At 36.0% G+C, this 22,704-nt stretch overlaps 1 protein-coding gene and 1 non-coding gene across 2 annotated transcripts; both read right to left on the bottom strand.

The window, feature by feature from the left end:
- Positions 1 to 8,988: 8,988 nt before the first annotated feature.
- On the bottom strand, positions 8,989 to 9,070 carry trnas-gcu (transfer RNA serine (anticodon GCU)). Its single transcript has one exon. It is a non-coding gene; the product is annotated as a tRNA-Ser (tRNA).
- A 478-nt stretch (positions 9,071 to 9,548) lies between these two features.
- Positions 9,549 to 15,580, bottom strand: LOC137490960 (uncharacterized). Its single transcript, XM_073947620.1, has 12 exons — positions 15,533 to 15,580; positions 15,072 to 15,455; positions 14,856 to 14,957; positions 14,285 to 14,780; positions 14,083 to 14,176; positions 13,537 to 13,882; positions 13,317 to 13,434; positions 13,023 to 13,114; positions 12,682 to 12,799; positions 12,143 to 12,247; positions 11,487 to 11,654; positions 9,549 to 10,434 (listed from the first exon to the last, which is right to left on the bottom strand). Exons 4-12 carry the CDS (start codon positions 14,316 to 14,318, stop codon positions 10,187 to 10,189), a joined length of 1,323 nt encoding a protein of 440 aa, XP_073803721.1. The 5' UTR covers positions 14,319 to 14,780; positions 14,856 to 14,957; positions 15,072 to 15,455; positions 15,533 to 15,580; the 3' UTR covers positions 9,549 to 10,186.
- Between the last annotated feature and the right edge of the window lie 7,124 nt (positions 15,581 to 22,704).

Genomic DNA, 22,704 nt, shown 5'->3' with positions numbered 1-22,704 from the left:
GGAAGACCCTTTGACTCACAGCTGTGTATCTGGCTCTTTTTTGAAAAACAAGCTCTACCTTCAGCATGGCTGTTCGGATCACTCTTTGTTCCTTTAGCCCTTTTTAAGGAACGTACTAGCTTGTTGATAACAAGAGTGGCATTTTCAGGGGCTTTACATTTAGTTGCGATGTGTCCCTCTTCACCACATCGGTAACAAAAGTAGTCAGCTTTGGGTTTTGAAAGCTGGTGTCGCGATGAACTTGAAACAGGGGTTTGTGGTAACTGGGCATGGCTTGTTGAATTACTTTGACCAACACTCATTATAGCTAACTGTTGTTGTAACTGCTGTACTTGTTTTTTCAACACCTGAACCTCAGTCTCTTTGACTACTTCCTTTGAGTCTGTGGGGCTTAATTGGCGTGATTTCACTCTGTTCTCGATCATCATGGATGAAGCAATATTTGAACGATCAGTTTTTATCTGAGCCCTCAATTCTTGAATTTCTGCTTTAAGTTCATGTACAACAGTGGGACAAATGCTTTCCTCCTGCAAGTGTATGGGCTTTGCAGTAGCAGTTATCCTGCGTCGAGTGGCTTCTATCTCCTCAGCCTCACGAACCTCATTTAACAGACTCAGGAAAGTTGGTGGATTTTCTTTCCGCTCCCTTAATCGCAACTGCAATAGCATCATGTCAGATTCAACAGCTCCTCGAATCAATTGCTCTACTCTAGCTTTATCAGCATTAGCAGAAGTCAGTCCCCCTTTTTGGATGACTTTAGTCAGTGATTTCTCCATTCTTCTCAGAAAAGCAGAAAGTGACTCACCAGGACACTGTCTAAGAAGCCGAAAAGCAAAGTATAAGTCTTCTCCAGACTCAGAAGATCCAAAAGTACTTTCCAGAGCTTCCACATATTTCAACGCTTCAGCATCAGGACATGACATACGGACAGCTTTAATGATTTCCAGGGCTGGTCCCTTTAAACTTTCCACAATTCTTCTCCGTTTCTCCTTTTCAGAGCACTCACATTCAGATATCATCAACTTAGCTTGTTCAATCCAGTGATCCATAGTTTCTTCTCCTACAGGGGTTGGAACAATACCAGAGAAGGTACGTAAACGACGGTAGGCACTTCCATCACTCGATGGTCTTGCTGTTTTTTCAAGAATTTCACCCACTGCACGAATTATTGACTCAGGTGAACTGGGATTTGCACTCTGTGGAGAAAATAGAGCATGTACATCAGTCATAGACTTGCCTTCATCCTTCAGAAACTTGGAGAGCTTGTCAGCAAACTCTGCTGGAGCAACATGAGCTGATTCTCTTTCCGTGGCTAAGATAATCATCCAGGCTTCCTCACCATCTGTAGGATGCAATTCCTCAGGGCAATTAGTGGGATCTACAACTTCTCTGCATTCACACAGCACTAACAGAGTTGTCGGAGTGGCTCCACCTTTTGAGTCTCGAACCCGTACTCGTCCAAAAAGCTTCACACTCTCTGCCACTTTTTCAATGCAAGCAGTCTCAGTGTTTTGTGGTACTCCTGTCAGCAACAACGCATGAGCTGGGTCGATTACTGCTTCTCTGCACCACTCAAGAAGTTCACTCTGCAGTTGTGGGTCACTTCTGAAAGACATTTCTCAATAATAATCAGTTAGTTACAGGATGGTGTCAGTTTTTCCTCTTCAGTGTTCTTAACGTGTATTAAGGTGTTTAATTTACTCTTCTTAGTGTATCAGGAAAAGGTGAGAGTGTATCCCGGATGAGCCCCCAATTTGTGTAGCGCCCCCTGCCCTCTTAGGCTTTGTCCTGACCTAAGCTCTATAGGGTGGAGCACCGGATTCCTACAGTTTAGCCTCTCGACTATTATTTCACTCCCCCTAATCAGATACCACTTTTAGAGAACTTCAATGAATAAGTAAGCAAAACAAATTAAGTTATAAACAAATAGAAATTTATTTATAAACAAAATAAAATAAAGATGAGTATAGATGTATTTGTTATTTATATAGGTGATATTATAGGTATAAATATAATTATAATGCTATTTATAATAAGATATGAATTATTAATACAACCTTATATCAATACACAATAGATAAAACACTAATTGCAAAGAGAAACAGTTATTAACCTTCAATAAACACACAGTATGAGTATCCAACAACTGGACCCCAATCACTTAAGCAATAAGCATTTTACACTTTTGTGACTTGATGCACTTTTTAGACGCTCCCTTACTAAAACTGTATATTCACTCTTGAATGATTTAGATTACTCACAATTATTTAGTGCATTCGTATCTCAGATTATAGAATCTCAAAGCAAATATTCTCCAAATATAAATGTAAAAATAACACCTTTTTCACTATTTTTTGTAAACGTTAACAGCAAATGAACACTTTTGCAACACTGAAATATTGAAAGTGGGCCCACTCTCACACACACACACATACAGTCTCACCCACCCTCGATGCAGGCCTGTTATGTTGCTCGGGTGCGTAGTGGCCTTTGAAACTGCAAAATGGCCTCTTCACTCTTACAAGAGCAAAAAGAAAACACTGTAAATGTACCTGGCGTTCCTGCAGCCGTCACGATCGTCGTCCGTTCCGCGCGATGTCGTCTGTCCCGCGATCGATGTCCCCCACCGCGAACCGTCAGTCCGATGCAGCGTCAGCACACAGCATGAACACTCCTGCCGATGCAATGAATCTGTCCTCCTGAACAAGCTTCACTCTCTTAACAGTTCACTCGCTAAAACACTGCGTCAGTCTAGTGTAGCATTGACTGCTAAAACACGAGGATATGGTCTCACACGAGCTTCAATGTCTTCAGCTCACAAACGGTCTCAATATACTCGCAATTATTACACTTAACGCATACACTATGGTTCTTAAACAACTTTAGCACACTTTAAATCAATGTAGACTGTATATAACTCACGATTTGCAGTTATAATACTCAAGTTTCTCTCAGAGACAAGCCTCTGCGGTCTCGTTCTCTCGATCTTCTCCTCAGCTCTCTCAATAAACCAATAATAGTTTATTCACCTATAAGAGAGGCGGGGACTAATTGGTATAGACCCAATCAGGTATTAACACACAAACTTGATAGCAAAAAGCACATTTTCACCCAAGTGCAAATCAACCAAACACTAAAATGTAGCGAACGAGTTACTTAAAGGGAAACATACCATATAACTCCTATAATAGTATGCATACTAAAATACACTTTCTTAACAGAATAGTGGTCTGTTAATATTCTCTGTCTATTAGATTACCATAATATGAAATATATAATTATAATCTCTGTATATTTCTATGTATAAAAATATAATATGCTCTGCTTTTAGGTGCAAGTGGGTTTAAGTAAGCTCTTTTTTAATAAGGGCTACATTAATTTCATCATATCCCAGTGTAATGCCTAAGATATTTATGTAATTTTTTTGTTCTTTATATTCCCAATTTCCTTATGGAACGTCTACTTTTCCCATCTTCATATATTCAGTTTTTTCTTTATTTACTTTTGCTCCCGATCCTCGACAATATTTATCAAATATTTCCATAGCTTTTCCAACACTTTTAAAATCTTTTAAAAATAGAGTGGTATCATCAGCATACTGAAAAATTTTCTGTTCTGTTCTATTGATTTCTATTTTAAACCCTTTAATTTCCTTTTCTCCGTTTATAGCTAAGCCTAATGGTTCAGCAACTAATGTGTATAATAACGCTGATAAAGGACATCCTTGTCTTATAGATCTAGAAATCTCAATGTAATCGGTTAAAAATCCATTTATTTTAAAACAACTAAAAATATCTGTATAAAAACATTTTATTCACTTAATAAAATTCTCATCAAAGCCAAATTTCTGTATTATGTCAAATAAATAGCTATGCTCAACTCTATCAAAAGCCTTTTCTAGATCTATGCTGAATAAAAATCCTTCATCTTTTTTTTCTTTTATGTACCAGATTAAATCTCTGATGCTTGTTACTGTGTCTGCTATATCTCTACCTATAACACCATAAGCCTGGTTAGTAGTAATAAGAGTGGGAACTACCTTTTTAAGCCTGTTTGCTAAAATCTTTGCTAATATTTTATAATCTGTATTAAGCATACTTAAAGGTCTATAATTTTGCAAATCATATTTATCACCTTTATTTTTATAAATTATTTTAATCATTCCTTTCTTCATACTCTCACTCAACTGTCCTTTTTTAAAAATAGCAATAAAAAGGTCTTTTAAAATTGGAATTAAAACATCTTTAAAAGTCTTATAAAATTCAGATGACAAACCATCTAAACCAGGGCTTTTCCCATTACTTAATTGTGTTATAGCTTCATTGATCTCATCTTCAGTTATATCACTATCACACAGTTTTTTATCCTCTTCACTTACTTTAACCTTTATTTGATTTAATAAAAAATCCTTATCTTCTTCATGAACTCCTTTTGCTTTAAACAAAGTTCCATAAAAATCTTTAACTGTTCTTAAAATACTTTCTTTATCTTTGACAGTTTTCTCTTTTGTTGAGACATTCTTTATCAAATCTGCTTTTTGTCGTGTTTTTTCTAGATCATAAAAGAACTTTGTACTTCTTTCTCCTTCCACTGTATTTTTCATCTTACTTCTTATTCTAGCTCCCATACATTTTTCCTCTTCTAGTTTTTTCAGTTTCTCTTCTAATATCACTATTCTCCTAATATCCATATTTCCTTCTGTTATCTTTTCCATTTCATTCTCCCATTCTTTGTTTAATTGTCTTTCTTTAGCTCTTTTGGCTTTCTGCATTTTCTTTGAACATTCTATTGAAAATCTTTTGGCCTCTAATTTTACATTGTCCCACCACACACTTATTTCTTCCTCATATAACTCATCATTCACACTATTAATAATCATGTTTTCCATTTCAATTTTATAAAAATCATTCTTTAAAAGCTCTGTATTAAACACCCATACACCTGGTCCTCTTTCAACTCCACTGAAATCCATCATTACATACAGAAAATCATGGTCACTACAGCTAAAAATCTTGTAAAAAATATTTGAAATAAAAGATTCTAAATTTCTTGTACATAAAACATAGTCTAATCTGCTTTGTTTTAAAACTGTATTCACCCACTGTCTTCTTGAGTATTCTCTTTTGGCTCTATTTCTCTCTCTCCATACATCTACATGTTTATGTTTTTCAATCATGTGTTTCATTTCTCTTCTTCCAACATCTGCTCTATACACCATATGATCATCTACATCTATTCTTTCTAAAACAGTCTTAAAATCTCCTAAAACAATAACATTATTCCATCCACTCATTAAAACACTTAGATCTTTAAAAAAAGTTACTCTTTCCAAGTCTTAATTTGGAGCATGTATATTACATATTGTTATTTCTTCATCCTTATTCATAATTTTAATAGTTAAAATCCTTCCATAATTATCTTTAAATAAAACATCAAATGTATATCCTATTCCCCTTCTAATTAGTATTGCCATGCCTTTTTTCTTATTTGGGTCATTATTATACAATATTTTCCCATCCCAACATTTTTTTAAATCTTTAACAATGTTTTCATTCCATCCAGTCTCTTGTATACATATAACATCACATTTTTTTGTTAAAGCAATTACATTTTCAAACTTCACTTTGGATGACAGCCCTCTTACATTAATTGAAACCAAACATAAGTTGTTCATTAGAAATATAAAAGAAAACAAGCCATCCAAACAAAAGAAAATCCAAATGAAACAATCCATCAATCATTTGTAGTCTTTTTATGATCTAAAATCTTAGATCAGTTCTGTCAGTTTTTAATTTTGCTTTTGCTTCCTTTCGTAATTTTTGTTTCTTAAGCACTTGCTGAATATTTAATTGTACAGTTTTTCTGCGTCTTCTGTTTATGCTGTCTATTGTTCTGTCTTTAGTCCCAATATTTATTTCTTCATTATCATCATCATCGCTTACCTCTTCCTCAATTCTGCTTTCTGTATTTTCACCTGCTGCTCCATGTTCTTCTTCCATGTCCTGTCCATCGTCTTTCATTAGATGTTGTGCCTCAGTTTCTGCTGTATCTCCTTCATCCTCTTCACTCATGGCCTGCTCCTCTTCTTGTTCATTCAAATCATCCGGTGGTAATTCCTGTACTTCCTCTTTCCGTTCTTCATTGCTTGATTTCTCCATTTGTTTGTTCGTTTCCATAACTCCAGTCTCTTCCTCATCCGATTCACATCTGCACCACAATATTGTCTTTTTGCAGCCTTGGCACCGTGGGGCTTTACAGTCCCGCGCAAAATGCCCCTGCTCCAGACATTCTCTACACACAAATTGTGGGCAGTCTTTTTTTTTCATGCTCAGCACTTCCACATAATCTGCATGTTTTTATCTGCTGATCATGTATGACTCTAAAATATTTTGGTCCTTCCTCTGTATCAAACTTTACATTGTAAGGAAGACTCATGACTTCTTTTGGAAATTTCACCCTGATAAACCTTGTTCCATCAGCCACAGTTGTTCCTGGATGATATCTTCTTCTCAGAGAGAGAATTGGAGAAACTCCCCAGTCCACAAGCTTTTGGATGATTTCACTATCTTGAATATAGTTGGGTAAGTTCAAAAAAGAAACCATTCTCTCAGTTGCGCAGAGTTTTGATATTTCGCAGAATTGTTGGTTAATCATCAGTCCATCCATTAAGTGATCACAGTCCGTTTCATTTTCCATAGTAAGTTCATAGTCAAAATTGGACTTTTTCCTCAGTCCAAACAATTTTCCAATTCCAGTCTTATCTTCCACAGCCTTTATAATCATAGTTACGGTGATATTTTCAGGATCTTTCACAGTCAATGTCAAAGTTGTTTCTTTTTTATATTGTCGCTGAAATCTAGCTTGACTTTTCAGTTTGTTTATCATCTCATTTCTTTGACTTGTTTGTTGGGTATTTTCTAAACGTTCAGCAATTGCTTTACCTTTCATTTGTTGTATTTCTCCACTTCCTTCTTTGCTTGTGTCTGATTTATTTCTCCTCCTTCTTGCCACAACAGTTGCCCATGTGTCATTATTGTCGATGCCATTGTTTGAATCTCTTGTGTTGTTATCTTCAGGAGTAGCTTTGTCCATGCTGCCATTGTCCATATTCATTTCCAATTCCTTTGCCAAAGTGTCCATCCTTTCAAAAAGTTTTAACCTCAAACAGATAACACTGTCTGGGGTTTAACTAAAACTAAACAAAATGATTATAATTTATTATAAGCAAAATCAAGAAAAAAAAACAATAAAGAAAATCAAAATGGGAGAGCCTTTCTCTCCCTACTGCCACCTCACACTTCCTTGAAAGCACTGACTCAGTCAAACTCAAGGGGGCGTTGCCAGGGTGGTATGGCCGTAAGCAAAAGAGGGCGTCAAGAGTTGGCTATTTGAAACAGGCGCAGCACCAGGGAGCGAGCGCAGCTCAGCTGGCATCGACACAGCACCGACAGAAACAATGCCCTTGAAGGCGAGAAAAAATAATGGCAGCGAAGCTGTGACACGGGGAAGTCTATCAGCTGCCAAATGAAGGACTTCGAAAAGCTTACAGCACCTGGTATTCCCAGGCGGTCTCCCATCCAAGTGTAACAGGTGTACTATATTTATTTATTATTGGACCAGACAATAAAACCAGAAGATTACAAGGTAAGTAAAGGGGGATGGGGGTGAAACTGAGCAATAACCAAAGACAAACTGTTGTTGAATGTTTTAAATACAAAAATAGTTTTACTTTAGATTGTATGAATTTTTTCCTTTTCGTATTTGTCTTAGTAAACAATACTTACATCAGTAACATAACTATTTATACACAACCCCAGGGTGCACCCACTTTACAATTATTTTATTTTATTTAAATCAAACACAAATCACAATAAATGAATTCAAGTGAAAACAAAAGAATCCATAAAATAACACAAATAAATCTGTGTCGTTGTTCACTCTGAAATTGGTGAAATCAGTTCAATTCAGATAAAGTTCTGTTTTTTCCCTCCAAGAAAATCAGTCTTTAGAGCTGTATTCAAAAATCGCAGTCCAATAAAGGAATTAACTTTTTGGCACATTCTTTCTTTATCCGGTGAAATGTGGATAAATTGAAATATGTGTACTTCACAATTTTCCAGGTCAACGTAGGAGGCTCGCCATCAATACAAGGAATCCAGTGAAACTGGGAAAATGTCCTCAGAAAAAAACTTGGCCTTATCACAGACCAGAATTTATAAATAAGTTTAATATGTTCAAAATCATTTCAAAAACATACAAAATATACAACACGTAGAACAAATAAAACACATACACACACATGTTTACCATAAAATGAGCTAATATAATGGGATACCTGTCAAATTCACGATGTCTATATCACTCTATGGTCTTCTCACACACACGCGATTGCAAAATGGCGTCAGCGCACTGTAAACGCAATGCAACATGCAGTCTGACTTCAACACACTCTTAAACACATTAACACACTAAATAACAACTATTTTGCAGGTACAACTTGATTTAGTACAACTACAATCACTTTTAAACTGTTTAGGAATCATAACATACTGTATTTTAATCTGTTTGTTCAAGTTTGCTCCTTTCTATTGTTCTGCCAACCGGTCTCGTCTCTGCTCTGTCTCTCTCTGCCGGCAAGCTGGAAGGGGCAGAGCTAACAACCCGCTCTTACAATTGGTTGTTACTTTACCTCAAACTACATTTGTATACATGAATTTTTTTTCGTTTATTATATTTATAAAGACTTGTAGATATAATAATAATATGATTATACTTTAACGATTTCACTAGGGTTACATATGTTTCTTCCACTATTGTCGGTAAGATGACTTTCAGTTTTGCCATATGAACGACAGAGCATGACAACGACAAGAATGGGATTCGATGGCCAAATGTATTTGCAACAACATTCTTCAAAACGCTAAAAGAGTGAGAGTAAAAGTAGTTCTACAGAAACACCATGATCTCTCGAAAGCCAGAACATATGAGCGACGAGGATGGGATTCGAACCCACGCGTGCAGAGCACAATGGATTAGCAGTCCATCACCTTAACCACTTGGTCACCTCGTCACATATTTTCCTTCTTCTTTGGTGGAGGCCGGACTGTGGCACATAATTGTATATGTATGTTTCTGCAACTATTTTCGGTAAGATGACTTTCATTTTTGCCGTATGAACGACAGATCAAATGAACGACAAAAATGGGATTCGATGGACTCGGCCACCCGTCATGTATGTACTCACTTTCATGTTGGGGGCTGTACTATGGCATTTCTGTATGTATTTGCTGCTATTTTCGGTAAAGATGATGTTAAATTTTGCACCAACATCCTTCAAAACGATAAGAGTGTAGTGATAATTGGATTTATCAATTATTAAAATCAATACCGTAAAAAAGCCTGGTAAGGTCTAACAGTGTGTGTATCACTGTTTTAAAGTGAATGGGCAGACAATGCTGGTGCTGGAACTAGATAATAACAAACTCAAACTCTCTATAGGCCTACAGGCCTTATGATGATATGTACAAGTCATCAGAGCTACTTTCGTGACTGTTTGTCAACAAACAAGAGATCCATTTATTGTGCTTACAAGAAATACCTGACAAAAGGTTGTTTATACAAGAAAATACTCCTGCAATAAATTCTGCACATAATGTAAACTAAAACAATGAGTTATCTTTTATATATATATATATTTCTTGCATTTAAAAATTTACAGTACACATTGCTCACAGGAATAAAATACAAAAAAGGGTAGACATAATTTCAAATCATCCATGTGGAAAAAAGACTTACCGCTTCATTTGAATAAAAGCATGTCCAAAATAAAAATTTTTACAAAACGAATTTAAAGGCACACAAGGATTCAAAGACAAAAACAATATTTTCATATTAAAATGCCCAGACGTAGCATTTTTCCCCATGTTACCTAACAAATGAAGGACAATTTGCAGCTCATGTAATCAAACAAATAAATTATTGTAGCTTGGAAATGTGACTCATGTGGATTCCTCTCTAGATTACTCCTTATACTGTTGTTTGCTCCTGATTTTCACCCTAGACTGTTTGACTATTTTTATAAATAAAGTTACATCATATCCAATCATCCAACTATTACAGTTGGAGCAAAACTCTAGAGAAAAGCGCGGGTGTGTCCTTTTTTTCTCTCCTCTAAGCTTAGCTTAGCTTAGATTTCAAATGACAGTTCAGCGTTATCCACCTCCTCATCATCATAGTCTGAACTAAACTGGATATCCACCTCATCCATTTCGAGAAAATCATCATCAATAATGTTCGCAGACTCAACACAATTGTTAAGAACACTAGTGTACAGTTGTTGAAGCGAGGACATGTGGGTTCTGAGGTAGCACATTCTTTTCTGAAGTACAGAGCGAAGTCCTAAAACTCCTTTTTCAGAAAGTCCACAGTCCAGTTCTGTAACATAAAAAAGCACAATAATTACTCACTTCTTAAAAGTGTTCTACTGTAATTGTTTGCAGAAATTAAAGCATATGTGAACGTATTTAGAAGATGAAAGCAGTAGCTATTTATATATATAACCAGTTAGTAGAGCTTCAGTTAAAAACATGATTTTATGGTCATATTTTTGAAATATTAACAGAAAGGTATGAAACACTTCCTATTCCGTTCTTTATCATTATCGATGTTACTTGAAAGATCATTTAGAAGAGAATGGTCTCTTTTGAGGCATTTCCAGTGATTTCTGATTTCTTTCAGGACAACACACTCCTATTCAGTAAGCCGGTTCAGCAGCATCAGTTGGTCAAATGCCTTTTTTTTTGATGACAAGATTATCTGTGAACATGTTTCCAAAAGCATCAATGGTGATTCCAACTTTTAAAATGTTAGTTATCTATATAAGTACACTTAGCAAGTTTTTACAAATCAGAGTTATGATGAATGTACTACACATTTCATTAATGACAACTCTCAAAAAGGGATTTTAGTATATTGATGGATGCTCAATTTTAGGGCATCACATTATTTGTTATGATATACAAGTTGCTAGCTGCAATAACTGATAAACAAAACGTATATATACACTGCGGAAAGCATATAAAACAACTTGAAACAGACAGATAGTGATTCTGACTAACCACTACATAAATTAGAGAAAAATTACAACAGACAATAAGAATCAGAATATGTTTCAAGTTTTCAAGTCATTCATTCTGTTGTCTTTTTCCTCTTGTCTCTGTTCTTGTCATTAGTATTTATATTTAGCTCCGAGGCTCATGATTCACCTTTGGGCCAGTCTAGTCAAAAAAAATAATAGTCCCCACTGAAAAGGTACAAATAAATTAAGGCCCCATCTTACTGTCCCCATGGACAGATCAACAACTTACTATATGTATGCAATAAATGGTATATTACATTTTTGAGCAGCCCTAATACCCACTGTTAACAGATAAGTGACACATAACCACAGGCCATACATCAAAATTTAAACTGATAGCAAGACATACCACGCTCATCCAAGACCCACGGCCATGCATAGCCCTCGGATGCCAGAATTGTGTCAGCTGACTGCAATTTCTGAGGTGCTGCCCTGTTGTATTCATCAATAGCTGCAATGAATTTAGCTTTTTCCTCCCAAATCTTTCTGCGGATTTTGTGTCTTCTCTTGTTTCCATCTTAAAAATATGTAATAAATATGAAAAGACAATTTAAAACCTTTTTCCCATCAAACTTGTGCTTTCCCAATTCTTATAAAACAAATATTATAAAATAATGCAACAATGTTAAAACAAACATGCAGACAAACCTTAAACATCAAAACTTTTGTTGGATTTTTGATGATTTAGAAATATAGGAAGAATAACTGCCATGTTCAGAATTCTCCAACATAGGCTCACTGAACATGTTCAGCCAGGTTATACAACCCTGATTACTGCCAACAGTCACCAACAGGAGTTAATCTTTGTATACTCAGCTATTAATAAAGACTACACCATCTCAGGCCTCAAAGCTGCCCACTTCTTTTTGGCCTGGACCATGGAAATTGACCATGTGTTTTAAGAAGCCGGATTTCAATACTCAGACAATCAGATCAATCAATCAGGTCAGATTAATCAGACAAAACCCAACAAATGTGTTTGAATAATATCTAAAGTTATATAACCTGATTGACGGTAAAGATCTTGCTTCCTCTGCCTGATGCTCTCATAAAGCGACTCAATCGTCTTTTGGAGCCCCTGGTCACTGCCCATGTTCGCCTCACTTGTTGCTAAATTGTTGATAAGACATACATATGCACATCATGATTATATGAAAGGTATGGAATGTAATTTCAATAATAAACAATTTTACACATCATTACTGTCAGCTGTCTAAATTATGTCAATGAAAGGCTTAAAACTACTGCAGGGCAAAAAAATTTACCGTGATTAATTGCATCAAAAATAAGTTATGTATTTATGTATAATAAATGTGTGTGTACTGTTATGTCTTAAAATAAACACTTGTATGATATATATATATATATATATATATATATATATATATATATATATATATATATATATATGAAATACAAAATATATATAGATTTAAATATTTATGTCACCAAGTTTCTATGTATGTGTATCATATATATACCCAAGTATACCACACACACACACACACACACACACACACACACACACACACACACACACCTACCTGTATCAGCCCATTCCTGGATTTCTTTGCTCCAGGCTTTAAGCGTGTCATCTGTCATTGCCAATTCTGTCTTTAATGCAGTAATGTTTCTGGAAGCTTCCTGAATTTTTGCTTGTGTCTAATGAATGACAATACCATAAAGGTGAATGTATTATAACAAAAATATAAGGGATATTTAATGAGCATTTTAAAATAAAAGTAGAGTAGAACATTTTTTATAACAAGTACACTTGAATTGAAATTCACTATGGTTTTCATGTTTTATAATGGATACCAAATTTGTTAGCAAAAAAATTATTACATTTCCACCTAAGTAAGAGAGAAGTAATTTAGAAATATACCTTTTGTAATCTTCGGGACAACAATTTTGCAAGGTTCTCAATTTTGCGTTTATTCCATGCCATGGCCTGAATAGTAATCATGTCTGTTCTAGCTATAAAAAAAAAAAACATAAATCATCAAAAGCTCACATTAATGTTGCATACTAGTTTTGTAGTTGTATCACACCTTTGTGAATGATATAGAATTTGTCAAAATTTGAATAATAAAAAAAAAAAAGAAATTCATTTTGTCAATCACTTTATCCTAAATCTGGCATTTGTGTACTTTGAATATGTTTGCAGTCATACAGTTACCTCCTTTGGTCATGTATTTACTGCATATAGCAGTTCTTGACAAGAAGCTGTTTACTTGTTCGACCTCTTCGCCCAGGGTGGTGCCTGCTCCTTCTTGGTTTCGACCACCCCATTTAATCTTGAGAGTGGAAGTGAAATATTTTACAGAATTAAACCATGTCAGACCATAGAAGCATCCAAGTCACAAACAGATACCTTCATGTTCTGGAAAATAGTTTACCTCACATTTCCAGGAGTGGGCCTTTGCATGCATCACTGACAGGAATGGCTTCATATCCAGGAGAGGAGACAGCTCTGGACAGTCTCTAACTACTCTCTGCAGATATGGCCAGTACTTGCATATTACATCAGTGCACATGAACTGCACATTGCGTGGTGTCAGCTCCTTTTGTAGAAACATGGGATATGCAAATATTTCCCCTCTCATCATGTTCAAACTTCTTAGGAGCACACCATGCCGACAGACAGCTACCTCCATCCCCTGCTCATCCAGCTTGTTGATTTTCATTGGGACAGACTCGTGCTGCAGTCCATTGACTTGATCCACAAACATCTTTGCCAGATGACTTACCAAATGATAACAAAGTAAAAGAAACATGAAGATTCAACAATGTAGTATTAAATTACATATGTGAATCTGTGTCTGTGTACAAAAATATGCTAACAGATAAACACATTTAACAATAAACATTTTTTTTTTAACATTTTTATTTTACTTTATTTGGCGATGAAAAATTACAATTGTTAAAGGAATAATGGAACTTACATGCTTTGTTTTATTATTAATGTAGTCCACGAACTTGGAAACATCTTCATCCTCACAGACAAAGACACCCTTAAACAGGCCATGGTCTTCAGCTCTATAAAATAGATACACAACAATTTAATTAAAAGCTTTGGTATTGAATTCAATTGGTATTGAATATTTTTTAGAAATGGTTTTCACACAGATACAGAAATTCACCTACCCTCTTTTGAAGCGATACATTTTCCTGTTGCCATCTACTGACACAGCTAGCATAAATGGAGAACAGGCTGGACAGTCGAACACTTTTAGCCCACAGAGCTGATCAATTTCAAACTGACAGTATCTCCACTCAAAATAGCTTCTTTGAAATGCAACAGCACAGATCTTTCCACCAAAAAACAACAAAAACCATAAACTCAATAAGAAAATATTGCACTGCCAAAATTGAGAAAGAAATTATTCTGAAAATGTTTTAATTGATACTCGGCCAAAGAACTCTGTCCGCTGTTCCAGTAAACCGGTAAAAGACTGTCTGGACATTCCAGGAGCAGTCAGCTTAATGTGATCATAAGACACAAAGACATCTATTTTGTAAATAGTTTCGCAGCTTGCTTTGGCAGGCCAGTATCCAGAGCGGACCAACAGTGGAATGTTGGTTGTTCTGCTCACGTTACATTTTAAGCATTTGAATTCTGGCAAGCTGACATTGTAACGACCTATTGAAATAAAGTATATATAATACATTTATAATAGAAATATTAAACTTTTTTTTTTAAATCCTCTCAGCTTACCATCAATTCCTATGAGAATTGCCTTTTTACCCTCTGACACCACAATGGAATCAATTGAACAGTTGCAAATTTCTTCAGGTGTCTCAAGGGGCAAAAGGCTATCTGGAAACAAATTTCAAACCTTAATATGATTAGCATTGCTGCATCATTATTGTAACAGAAATCCATACGATAAGTTTCAAGATTATAAACAAAAAGAAAAAAACATATACATGCCTTTTTCTTCAAATAGAAATTGTCCTCTGCTATCCATCTTAATCAAAGTACTTGGGGATATGGGCCTAAAGAATCCTTCCACATCAGTTTCACGGTTGTGAAGTTTTCTTTTGTGGAGCAAAATATCACACTCTGGACATAATAGCTGCTTGGGAATGCAGTCTTTACATCGTATGACAGATCGCTTCAGTAGGCAGTGCTGGCACTGCCTAATCTCGGTATATTCAGCAGATAATAAAGAATCCAGCATCTCAGGCCTTAAAGCTGCCCACTTCTTTTTAGACTGCTCAATGCGACTTGCCCATGTGTTTGAGGAAGTCGGAATTGAACACTTAATGTCATCAGTATCACCTAGCAGGTCCTCAATTTCTTGATGAAGAGTTTCTGTATTAGGAAAAAATAAATGCTATTATAGTGTTTATGGCGGTTGGTTAGACTGACCATTACAGGGAAATACTTACCAATGTTTACCGCTGCTGCCCAAACAGTGTGAGCAGACAGTGATGGACCTTCAAATAAGAACAATGGGGCAAATGACAAAATAGTAATAATAACCATGCATGGCTAGTTACTTTGAAAATTGTTGGTGTCATTACTCACTATGATCAATGTCTCTTTACCCAGATTCCAAAGATGAAGACATACCTGCACTATTGATCACTGTAGCTAAAAAAATTTAGATTTATATAATTATACATTACAGAAAATGTATGATGGTGCTACACATTATAAGAAATATGTGTGTGTCCACTACAATAATACACAATATGCTAAATTTATTATAGCCATACCATCGCAAATGTTTGCCTTAGAAGATTTCTGCCTTCTCCGTTTAGGCACAAGATGACCAAACTGATCCCTCTCCACAAATGAAACTGGTTTGGGAAGGGTGCTGCAGACACGTTTGGTCTTCTGTGTATTTAACTAAAAAGACATATATAGGATGTTAAGCAAAAACTTTGATATCTATTAACAGCTAACAAACTACGATTCAATGAAGCTATTAAAATAATATAAAATAAATTGCTTGAAAAAAAAAACATTACTGGTGGAAGGCTAAACGTTTGTAGATCTTGTTCAGCCTCCCTGGTAGCTGCTTTAAGTGCAGAATTTGCTGCTTTGCATTCAAGTTCCCTTGTAAGAATGGCAGCTTCCTCATATAACTGGTCAAAATCTGACTTTTGACAAGATGCCATATTGAAGAGAAAAAAAGTGAAAATATAAATTGTGTGTGTATGTGTGTGTGTGTGTGAGAGAGAGAGAGAGAGAGAGTGTGAGAAGAAGATGAAGAGTATGAGAGAGGGAGAGAGAGAGAGAGAGAGAAATTGAGTGAGATTTTAGCTAATGATGGCTCTTAAAAGAGCCGTTGTGTTGTATTTAATGGAGTGAAGGATAGATGAATGTGTTGGGAGTGAGAGTATCTGCAAGACAAAGCAAATAACAGTATTGTAAATAACTATACATAAGCATTTCCACATGTACAAAAAACTATAATAATTTGCATTAAATACTGCAACGTTTTGAATCATAAAGCAAAGTGCATTATATTTTAAAACTTGCAATACAAGACTTTGATAATGAATACTACAGCATACTGTAGTATTGACTATTGGGAAAAAAGTACCGTGGTATACAAGCTTTTACCACAGTAACTTTGGTGTATATAATATACCCTAGTTAAAACGTGGTAAAGTATTGAGTAATTTGTTTACATTACTGCAGCTGTTTAGTTACCATAGCAACTCAAGAATCAACAAAACCGTTCGCTAGTATTTACTATAAATTACTATAGTATTTTACGCGGGTATACGTCACAAGGTAGAAACGCACAAAAATACAGACGCACAGATGACTGATGACATCCAGCAAACAATAACATTAATTTCTTATTGATAAATTACTGCTAATGCACTTATATAGAACATTTAGGAGCCGTGTTACAGTGTACTTACCAAGAAGTGGCATATGCAAACTGCAGTAAATATCGCGATGGTTTGCAAACGAGAAGAAAAAAACCCATGAGAAGGCGCTTGATTAAATCGTATGAATTAGTACGAATTTACAGGTGATCTAAAGGCGGTGAATAAATCATACGAATTCGTACGACCCAGCTCGTATGAATTCGTACGATTTAGCCATTTGGTTACTACGTACGAATTCGTACGATTTCGCTGTGAGATAGGGTTGGATGTACACATGCATAGCCAAATTCACGTGCATAAAACCAAATTCACATGCGTAAAAAATTTATTTATATTCACAAAAAAATTTCTTGTGCTCAAAATAAAAATACATTTTCATAAAATACGTTTCACAAGTGCAAAACACCATTTGCAAATGTATAAGAGTGTACAAAAAGTTTTGAATGTTTAAAACTTGCGAGTTCATCCTGAATGAGAATGTGCAAATCCTCTTTCACGTACGACTCCCCCTGGATATGTGTGTGTGTGTATTTTTGAGACTTTCCTGCCAGAGGCAGGGTAACTCGTACCTTTCAGCCAATCAGAGGAGAGCTGTAGTCAAGGACACCCACTCTGCGCTCTATTTGCGCAGACTGTTCCTCTCCAGCATGGCGAACGGAGAAAGCAGCAGTCGCAGTCGCACTTTTTTTCATTTATTTATTTATTTGACCATAGCCTCACTCTTTTTATCCATTATTTTGCCGCAGCTCCGCTCTTCTTATTTATTGTCTCGCAGCCGCATGAGTAAACTTTAGCCTGCAGGGTAATGATGAGGATTAAGTATTATTCCGGCCATACAAACCTTAACATTGCTGTTGTGGTCCAGCGGTCAGCACGTTGCGTTCAAGCTGGGGAACAATCGTCCAAGAAAGAAGGAAAGAAAGGGGGGAAGAAAAAAAGGGAAGAAGAGGGGGAAAAAACGAAGAAAAGAAAGGGTGAATTCTAAGCTTCCCGGACACGCCTTCCCTGCACCTGCTTTATGTCACGCATAGTGATACTGTTCTTTGTTAAAACAACGCAATTTGAGTTACATTGATTTGTATTGCAGGTGCTCACCAAGAACAGGGTTTGAATCCAGCTAAAGACGCTTTATTGTTATTGGTTTATTATTACTCAATAAACTAACTGTTTAAATGTGTAATGCTCCAAGGTAAATAAAATATGCCTAAGCACTTTATTCTTGTGTTTTTTGACTTTCTTTCATGAAAAATAAAGCATACCAACTTGAATGTGTCACTATTTAGTAGTTGTTGTAGCATTGTTATGCTTATGGTTATTATTGTTCTGTATTTTGATGTACAAATGATCTATAAAAATGTCATAGAGTATATAGTGTACACACACACACACATATATACATATGTATGTGTGTGTATAAAGTGTGCATAGTGTATATGGAATTAAAAGTCAAGTAGTCAGTTATTTATATATGCATTATTTATCTAACAATTGTCAACAGAACAGTAATGAATATAGAGTAGAAAATATAAAAATAATAAATTAGTTATTAATAATACAGTATTAACAATATAAATAAACAATGTTAATAAAATGTTAAATAAATTTAGAAACCAACAATAAGTGAAATAGAATAAATTTACCTATTATGGTTGTAACCTGTATACACTTTATACATACACACACATATAAATAATAAATAAGTTAAATAAAATGTCAACAAAATAAATAAACTATTTAAATAAAAAGTGCAATAAAACAGAATCAAACAAGGTAATTGAAGAACTATTATGGTTATAAACTGTATAAACTATAGACATACACATCAATAATAAACAGTTAAATAAAATGTTAACAAAATAAATTATTTTTATAAAATGTGAAATAAAATAGAAACCAACAACAAGTGCAATAGAATAAACTGTAGAACTATTATGGTTATAAACTATATAAATACACACACATATATAAATAAGTTAAATAAAATGTTAACAAAATAAATTATTAAAAAGTAAAATGTGCAAAAAAACAACAAGTGAAATAGAATAAATTGAATTATTATGGTTATAAACTGTAAACACTATACACACACACACACACACATACATAAATAATATAAAAGTTAAATAAAATGTAAACAAAATAAACACACTATTTAAAGAAAATGTGAAATAAAATTATAAACTAACAGCAAGTGAAATTGAATGAACTTAAGAACTATTACACTATATACATACACAAACAAACACATTATTTTGGATTGGTCCTTTTCATTTCCTCTAGCCACTCTTCTTTAGTTAAAGTTTCAGTCTGTGGGCAGTACACCCTGCCCCTGAGTTGGCTATGGCCTGTGGCATTTGTTTTGAACTGCCCACACTTTTTACAAGTGTTTGCTTGAACAGTTCTCCGGTACGGTCTTTTGGGAATGGCTCCAGATGTGGACGGTGATGCAGCAGGCTGTGAGCTGGTACTGGACATTGTTGGCTGAAGTGGTGGCTGTCTGAGTGGCATCCCCTGCACCATTGGGATACCCTGAGCCATCAGCACTCCTTGCATCATCGGGATACCCTGGGCCATAGGGATTCCCTGGACTATTGGCACAGCCTGGAACATTGGTACACCCTGAAACATCATCACACCCTGGTACCCTGGTGTAGCCAGGATTTAAATGTTGGGTACCATCTGCAGCGATGCTCCAGGTGCTGGTGGTGTAAATATGACCTGATGACCTGGGTCAGTGCTGGTGCCTTGGGTCTGAGTGGGGGTCGCATAACAGATGTCTGCCTCTGCCTTGCCTAACCTGCTGTACTCTCTGCCAACACGTACTGGTGCTGCTCTCCTGGTTGGTCCGGTGAAATCTTTGATGCCACTGGTGGAGTACAGGGGCTGGGCCCTAAGTTGTCTCTTCTCCATCACCTCCTGAGCAGGTACAGTAGGGGCAGGTTGTTGCACCGTTTGTGCTGGAGCAGCAGAAGCAGTACTCTGCTAAAAATAATCACAAAAATACATATAATCATGAAGAAGGAAAGCCATTTTAGTAAATAATAAACACATATTGATTCATAAATGTACCTTTTAAATGTGAAAACCACATGTGCATTTCAGCCCACGAGATTGCAATGGGCATTTCTCAATCTGAAAAAATTATGAAAATTATAATAAATAATTTTACACAATACAAAAAACTTTTATAACTAAACAAGAAATTCAACTCAATGACTCCTTTAATAAAGCACACAATAGCTCTGTAAATTAATTTACCACTGTTTCTAGAATGTGTGTAATATTTATCTAATATGTAGTTGTACAGTTTGTATCTTCAAAAAGAAAAAGATAAGAGGTAAAGTTGGTTTTATATTCGCACATTCGTTCATTTAGAAGTCTCTATATTGTTTACCATATTACTTTGAATATTCGATCGGAATTAGCATGCAAGTATGATTTGAAAACAACATTAACACTATCTAATTCACTGTGAACAATGTTGTACTTTTATAATCATTAATCATTGTCTGCTAATATGATTTTCCTATTTAGAATTTGCAAAGAATATTTTTCTGAAATGATATTATTAAGGAGAATGTCTGAATATCCGAATATAAAACCAACTTTACCTTTATAAGAAAAAGAATAAGAGGAATTGGAAAGGAACATTCCAGGCCTTTTACCACATGCTGTATTCTACACATAATCCATTCCCCCACCTTTTCAAATCTCTCCCATAAACGGTCAAACTATAGTAAATTATTTGATGTAAATCTCAAAATACATGCAATTTAAAACACATTATTATTTAAAAACAAGTATGACATGTTTTACACAGATACTGTACTGAATGTACTGAAGCCTAACAAGTTAACGTTACTCTGTTAAGCAAATTTCAACAAACGTTATATCATGTAAACGAAATACACACCCTTTGATAAATCTCATGCCACCTTTTTGTCGAGGAGCTGGCCTGTTGCCCTCATTTAATGGCCAAACTCCTGTGCTGGCAAACTTTTTCAGACGTGAAATCCAGTCTGACATGGCTTTATGAGATTTTCCAGACATTTTTTCTCCTAGAAATTAAACGGTTTTAGATTAAAGTATCCAAATTTGAAATACAACACACTAAAACATAAATATGTGCAATTATGAAGATTTTCTTACCTTTTTTAAGAAATCATTATCGGAAAAAAGTCCTATACTTTAAACAAAACGATGCTGTGCTCTGTCGAATGATGCTGTTTGTCGAAAATCACTGAAGGTCAAGGAACTTTTTTGACCTCTGACCCGCCTCCAGAGGACCCCGTTTTTTCTTTCGTGTACCTTCGGCTCAGTTCGAAAAATTGATTGACATCTGACTAGCCTGTCTGACTACACACCTAGCGGTGAATCTTGGAAAAGTTCCTTCCCCGGCTTTAACATTGCCTCGACTCTGATTGGTCAAATGTTGAAAATGTTGAGAATTACAGTCAGCGATTGGCTGCAAATGTTGAGATGCTGCACCGTGATTGGCTACAATGTTGGAGCGAATCCCTCTGATTGGCTCTCATCTTCAACATTTGTGAAATATTAATGGACAATCCTTCAGCAGCTGGCGTTCAGGTCGCAGTCTCCCCTGGAGGCGTGGGTTCGAATCCCACTTCTGACAAACCGAGCCTGCGGCAGTGCGCTCAGGCTGAAGTCTTTAACTCTCTGCAACCATGTCCGAATGATACAGTAACACTGACAAAGTGTCGCATCACGCGGGCTTTAATGCAAGTGCACCGAAAGGGGATCAAAAGAATTGTCCTGGGATGGCGTTGATTTTTAAGGTTTGCAGGGCATTTTTTCGTCAATTCCTCGTACAACGTCAAGTCATGACATTTGACAGATCCACGCCCTTGTATCGTTGATCATCCAGTGAGCAGAGAGCCAATGGAGAATGTGCGTAAAAGCAAATCTGAACAATTCCGCCTAGTTTCTAACAGGAGACCCTCCGCTTGTAATGCCATCGTGATAGCCACAGGAGCCTCCGATTAGGGTGAGAGCACTGTCTTGTGGTGCCAGCGCAGAGAGACGGAAAGTCACTTTCCGCAATGTTTTCATTCAATGTTCTACGCTGGTGGAATCACCTTCCCATTCCCACTCGGATTACGGATACACTGGTATCCTTCAAACGACAGCTAACACCCATCTCTTCAGAGTACACCCGAACCCCGGTGAATATCCCTCTCCCTAAAGAAAACGAAACTCCTACTCCAGCACTAAATTCTCTGAACACAAACAAATTACTTGGAATAAATAGCCCTTTTTCGTATGCATTGCCTCGTCTTGTTGAATACCTCCACTATTGTATGTCGCTTTGGACAAAAGTGTTCGCTAATTGTATGCTTCCGCCCAGTTTCGAACAGGAGACCTTTAGCGTGTAATGCAAACATGATAAAAAAAACTACACTACGGAAACCAATAGGCCAGTGCTGCTTCAAGTATTTATAGACTTTTTTTATAGAGCTGTCTTGTACGGTCTGCACCGTGGAGGGCCAGCAAACGCACTGGCCACCTGCTCATGCACAACATAAAGCTAAAAGAAATCAGATTCTACGCAAGTTTGCGACACCGCGAGGGGAGGTAAACACTGAGTTAAATTCAAACTTCTAGCCTCACACCGCTCAGCAGAAAGAATCTTTTCAGTGAACGTCAGTACTCAACAGAAGCCTGATTTGACAATTGTCATAAAAGCCAGAGGT

Source organism: Danio rerio, chromosome 4 (assembly GCF_049306965.1).
Source record: "Danio rerio strain Tuebingen ecotype United States chromosome 4, GRCz12tu, whole genome shotgun sequence".
Classification (NCBI taxonomy): Eukaryota; Metazoa; Chordata; class Actinopteri; order Cypriniformes; family Danionidae; genus Danio; species Danio rerio.
The sequence above is the reverse complement of the archived record's forward strand: the minus strand, read 5'-3'. Positions and strand labels throughout refer to the sequence as shown.